Genomic DNA, 6,540 nt, shown 5'->3' on the forward strand with positions numbered 1-6,540 from the left:
GCAATACCAAATCTAACAATACAACTCAATAGATCGAATAACGCCAAAATTGAGCACGGTGGACCGACGCCGCCCATGTTCGCTATGGTGTCCCCGTGGATCATTCCTTTGTCACATCGCTCCAACCTTTCCCCTGCAAGTGGGACTTCCGGCATCCTTGAAATGCTCATATGGTAGTTTTAGTTTTACTCAGCAGACAACTCGGACATTGTTCGCAAGCCTGCGTTCGACGCCACCGGTGCCCGAGGTCCTTAGAACAGATTTATCTATTTCCACAGTGGGTTTCCGCCACAAGTGAGGAGTTTTGCGTGCCGCGGCGCCTTGGTCGATCTCGACGGACCTCGCCCGACGGACTGAGATTTCGGCACGCTTGATAGCGTTCCCAAGCAAGGTTGGCCATCCCGCACCTTGCCACAACCACGCTTCGGTCCCGGAGGCGGTGAGCTGCGAGGCATTCAGTTCGTTCGGAACATTGCTGAGGAGTGACAGCCGTCTCATCGCCACGGTCCGTCATCGGAGTGCGGTCGCGATCGCCGGACTATTCCCCGCTCGCGACCCTGACCTGGCACGGCAGCCCGCGAAGACGCAGCTCGGAATCCATTTCGTTTAGTATGTTCCGCATTGTCGAGGTTCTGGTAGTTATTTCAAATCGACGAAGGCCTTAATTCTCCTTCGAACTTGCGATGTCTTCAAACTTGCTGCCCCAGATATGTCATAAAGTGCTGAGGTTTCTCCACGGTTGACGACCTTTCGTCACAGGAATCTCAACTCCGGCGATCGGTGTTAGAAGTAGAGATTTTTTTTGTGTGTGTTACAGGATATATACGGAATTATTAATACAATGATGCGTACATTACCAAATATATACAAAATACCTATAAGTACAATTTCTCTCTCTCTCTCTCTCTCTTTTTTTTTTTTTTTTTTTTTTTTTTTTTTATGACTGCGTAGGCTTCGACGAGGTATTTTTAGATCGGTTACATAATATTTTCCGATAGGCTTATCATTTTTATCTGCTAATTCGACGATCATAGGCCCAACCAGTTGTTTTATTATTGCCGGGCCTAAGTACTTATGACCTAGTTTCGAAGAATAACCTTCGGCTTTATTACTTAATTTTTTATTAGGATAATAGACTTCTGTACCGATTTCTAAGTCAACTTGTTTCGGTCTATCTGAATTAGCTTTAGCAAGGTGTTTATCCCGATGTATTTTAATTTGCTCTTCGACCCGGTGACGTAATTCATCAAATCTGCCTATTTTCTGCACCCAATCATCTACTAAATGATCTGAAATTCCCGAGCTCTTATAGGTGAGGCGCTCCCTTGGGTTAATTTCGGCTTCTCTTGCGTGATTTAAATAAAAGGGAGAAATTCTACTACTCGAATGTGGTACCGTATTGTACGCGAGTTGGAGTTTCGACAAGTTTTCTTCCCACTCATTATGATTGTTTTTTATGAACGCAGCAATCATAGGTTTTATCGTCCTATTCACGCGTTCGACGGGGTTTGCTTGCGGGTGTGCTAGGGGGGTGGTCATATGATTAATCTTTTTTGCTGTCAAAAGTGCTTTTACCTCTTTGTTTATATACTCTGTACCATTGTCTGTAATAATTGACTAGTTCCGGCGAATTCTGTCGTAAGTGCTATCTCTACCTAAATGCCCTGCTTGCGGAGTCTCGTGATTTTCCTGTAGGATAATTGGGACTTCGTGTTGTCTAACTACTTTTTTCCACGGGTTCTTGTCGTCGATTAGTAGCTTTGCATAATCTGGTCGGTAATAGTACAACTCGTTGTTTTCAATTTTCCATTCTGAAAATCTGTCCGGTTGTTTACTTACAAGTTCGCGTTTTGTTTCGTACCAATTTTCGTCGCAAATTGTCGTTAGTAGAGTTCGATTCTGGGCAGTTTCCTTAATAATTTTCTCCCATCCGAGTGGGTCAACGTCGAGGTCGTGCATACGCGAAAGTGCATCCGGGGCTTCGTTGGTCGTACCTCGTCTGTATTCAATTGTCATTGAGTGCTGCAACAAGTAAATCGCCCATCTTGCGAGACGGCCTACAGGATTCTTCAATCCGTACAACCATTGTAGTGCTTGGTGGTCGGTCACGACTTTGAAAGGCATACCTTCTAAATAACATCGTAATTTTTCGACTGCCCAAACTACGGCCAAGCATTCCTTTTCCGTGGTGGTGTAATGTAATTCCGCGCCTCTTAATGGTCGACTTAAGACTTCTAGCAGATTCTCTTTTTCACTCTCAGGATCCCGTTGAACCAGAATCGCGCCCAACCCAAAATCGCTGGCGTCGGTATACAAAATAAATGGTTGTCCTGGAATCGGAGTATATAACCTTGATGCATTAGTCAACGCCAATTTTGTCTCGTCGAAGGCGTTCTGTTCAATCTCAGTCCACTTCCACGGAATTTTTGGGCTGGTTAATTTATTAAGAGGCCCCTGTACACGAGCGATATTCCGTAAATGTCGGTGATACCAATTAACTAGACCGTTAAATTGCCGTAATTGAGTTCTATCTTTTGGTACCGGGAAATCGAGGATGGGTTGTATTTTCTCGGGATTTGGTCGGATTCCTAATTCATCCACGATGTAGCCGAGGAACTTAACTTTTTTACAAGCAAAACTACTTTTTTCGCGGTTAACCTTCAATTTTGCTTCACGTAAGACCTCGAATAATAATGACAGAAGTGCAAGGTGTTCGTCAAAATCCTGACTAACTACTACCCAGTCGTCTAAGTATGCGAACACTTGCTCGGACCAATTGTTCGGGAGGCCCCTTTTTAAAATCAATTCCTTAATTCGTCGTTTTAGTGTGTCCATCAGCGCTTGGAAAGTAGCAGGGGCACCGGTTAGGCCGTATGGCATCTTAACCCATTCTAGTAATCCTTTTCCTTCTACAACAAATGCAGTGTATTTACGGCTCCCCTCATCCATCGGGATTTGGTGGAAGGCCTCGCTCATATCAAGAGTCGAAATAAACTTTGCTTGGTGTAATTGCGATAAAATAGACCTCATGTGTTGGAGTGGATACGCTGGTTTTATAGTTTGTCGGTTCACCGGTCGGTAATCAACACAAAACCTCAAGCCTCCGTTTGCCTTTGGGGCTACCACCGGTGAACAAGCCCAATCGCTATTGCTCCACACGACGTAACCTTTCTCGAGCAACCGATCCACCTCTTTATTAATAAATTCGCGAACAGCCTCGCTACGACGGTAAGGTTTCTGTCTATGCGGGGTAAGATCATTTAGCTCGATAACATGTTTAATCAAGTTAGTCATTCCGGTGGATTCATTATCCAACTTCGAAAATTCAACATTTAGGAAATCCTTTAATTTACCGGTTTGCTCTACCGTTAAGGTTCTTAATTCCGTCAGAGTGACATGTCGTTGTGTCATGGGATATAAATATCTACTATCGTCCAACGTCCACGTTTCTGATACTGGGTCTGTTTTAACTCTGAACGACAGCCAAAAGTCCATACCCAATATGACGTCGCTCGACGAAACCGGAAGTATGCTAAACCACTGCGGTCCGTAAATGTCGCCCACGTCGATCACGAAACACGTACCCCCTTCCGTTTTAACAATGGATTTGTCACCGAGACGTACTCCATTCATGGACGTCGAATCCGCGGAAAGCTCCTTAAATTGAAAACGTTTGACGCGTTCGTATACCGGACGACTTAGATATGACCGTTTGCTTCCGCTATCCAGAATCCCGCGAATTTTCTCGCCAAAAATTGAGATTTCTACCGGTATTCTCGTAAGTCTTTCTGGTTCCGTGAGGCCATTATTTACACAAAAGATCCGGCGCTGTCCTAAACAATGTACAAGATGTGGCGTTAAGGGGTTAGACCCCCTTGACGGGCTTAAAAAATAGGTGTTTTTTGAACGTTGATTAACGGAGAACTATAAAAACTACGAAGTTGCTATTTGGCATATGATCTAAGTATACAATAAACATATAAGATATAAAATTACAATTAAAAATATTAATAATTATAGGAGTTATAAATTTATTACTAAAACGTGTTTTTTTTTGCGCGGTCAACTGGTGTACCTAATTCCGCCATTTTGGCTTGTCTGAAACAAAAAACAAAAATATTTTCTTATAATATAGTGTATTTCTGAAGCATTGACCGAACTTTTTCTAAATATGTTGAAAATTAACCTCGCAAAAAATTCTTGAATATTTGGAACAAATTTTAGCCAAAAAATTGTTAATTATTTTGTCAATATTTTTTAAACTAACAATGATATTACAAAAATCGTCGGTCAATGCTTAGATATTGTTATAAAGATAATGTGTTTCAAATTTCAAGTCAATCCGATAATTACACTCTGAGAAACCTTGCACACCGTTTTGAAAAACATGGTTTCGAGAAAAACGCGTTTAAAGTTTTACAACACATTTTTTCAATTATATCGTAAAATTTTTTATTCTTACCGCTAATCTGCCATTCCTGCTTCGTAATATAAATTCTTCTTCTCGCACAGGGAATCCTGAATGGACATTCTTTCTTGTCTGCGCGCAGTTCGGCTTTCTTTAGACATTTGCAACATTCGCGCCTCGGCGATCGAAATCCGTCTCTCGTCCAGAGTTTCACAAATGCTATTTGTAATCGGACCGATAGTAATGTGCATTATGTTCATCATTAAAATAATGCTTGCATAGCCTTTATTGAATATGCTGGCGGCAATATTTGTAGCTATTTCCACGGTTTTTAAGCCACTGAATAATTTTTTGGGAGCAAAGGACCAAATTAATCCGTTAAGGCTTTCGTTATTATTTTGAGTGTAACCACCCACACAACGCTCTAGCAAATCATCCCTGCTCAGTTCTTCATAGATAGGGGTGATTGCTTTTATGACATCTTGATGTAGAGCTGGTTTATGAACATATTCTGTTAGTTTATTGTTCGCCTTGGCCACTTGCCAGGTGCACCAACTATTTGGCCCAGGAGGACAGTTGTCGTGCTGCGGATTATTGTCGGTAGAACATTTGTGTTTAAGCGTAGCCCATATTGCTGTTTTCATTTCTTCTTTTGAATCCTTATGTCTCCTGATAGCCAATCCATAATACACGCTCAATTCGTCTATCAATTTAGCTGTTAATTTCCCTTTTCCTCCTAATCCTTTCGTGTCTTTCTTTACTTTACGGAGCCGTGCACCCATTCGTTTTTGAACGTGACCGACACATTCTTTTTTATTGATCAAGACATCATCTCCGTAAGGTCGAGATTCAACAATTCCTTTATATGTCTTACAGTCACCGTCGCCGATGTATGATGTATATTTCACGCCATGTAATTCCTCAGATCTTGCGAACATTTCTACCGCTCCGTCTACTTCCATTTTTCCCGCGTTTCCTTCGTGAGTAATTGAGCACGTATCCTTATGTGATTCCTCCCACGTTTCGAATTCCTGTGTATTCTCAATTTTTTTTCCATATTCGCAACCCTTGCAATATAATGATTTTACGATAATGTCTAAAACTTTGCCAGAATGTATACCAATTAGCGACACGACACCTTGTAAGGACGAAAAACCTCGCTTTCTCCATGTTCCGTCACCAGAAACATATAATCCTGCCAGTTCAGATGTATTTTCTGCTTGTGCTGTTAACAGTTTTTCTTCACAAGCAGCTTCAGAAAATAATATAGAGGTGACAGCTTTCGACGCGATATGTATATTTTCTAAAATGTCATAATATACATTTTTGGTAAACATTTTTGAAATGTCCATTAGACCGCAAAACTTTTTTACTCCATCATAACCAATTCCGAGAAGTCTCATAACAAATACAATCCGTCTATTAATTTCATACGCGTTTTTAATAAGCGGGCACGAATTTATATACCGCGGTTCACAATTGTCACAATTTACAACCAATTTAAATCCAAGTCCGCAAATATTCGATTCAGAGAAATTTATATTGCCATTACATGTTTTACATTTCAACATTTCGCTCAAACTCGAAAATATCGCCACAAAACTAATTATTCGATATCCATGCGTCGCACTTATCGGTACTTCCTCGTCAGAATGTTTTAGTTTTTTCGCGGAAGAACTCGTTTCACCAAAGGAATGACGATTTGGCGGAGTTGGTCGTTTTTTAGGTCTGCTAGCACGTCCTAATATAGATCTTGAACCTTTTCAATTAATTCTTTTTTGCTGATCCATTTCGTACACGTGCTTCGTCGTCGATGTATGACTAACGACTGTAGAGATTTAAACTGTCGAAAAATACGTTAGAAAGTAGTGGAGGGGACTCTAGGCACATAGGGACCTCAAGGGCACTGAGCCTGTTTTCATCTGCCGATCTCATTCTATTGCTGGCGCGCTCGGTCTATTGTTACGCGCTGACGCGCAGGTACAGGAGTCCGTTGTAGACTCTATATCTCGTGAAATAATTCGAACTTTAACTTCGGACCTTTTGCATGTTATTTTAGAGGCTTCAAACTATTTTTTAAAGCAAAAAAAAAATTTTCGATTTTTTGAAAATTGTAAAGGGGTCTAACCCCT

At 41.3% G+C, this 6,540-nt stretch overlaps 1 protein-coding gene across 1 annotated transcript; it reads right to left on the reverse strand.

Annotated features, from left to right (window-relative positions):
* Positions 1 to 3,857: 3,857 nt before the first annotated feature.
* On the reverse strand, positions 3,858 to 6,540 carry LOC118645975. The gene is made up of 2 exons (XM_036288087.1): positions 4,463 to 6,540; positions 3,858 to 4,098 (listed from the first exon to the last, which is right to left on the reverse strand). Exon 1 carries the CDS (start codon positions 5,977 to 5,979, stop codon positions 4,465 to 4,467), a length of 1,515 nt encoding a protein of 504 aa, XP_036143980.1. The 5' UTR covers positions 5,980 to 6,540; the 3' UTR covers positions 3,858 to 4,098; positions 4,463 to 4,464.

The sequence above is a fragment of the Monomorium pharaonis genome, chromosome 1 (assembly GCF_013373865.1).
Source record: "Monomorium pharaonis isolate MP-MQ-018 chromosome 1, ASM1337386v2, whole genome shotgun sequence".
In the NCBI taxonomy this organism is placed as follows: Eukaryota; Metazoa; Arthropoda; class Insecta; order Hymenoptera; family Formicidae; genus Monomorium; species Monomorium pharaonis.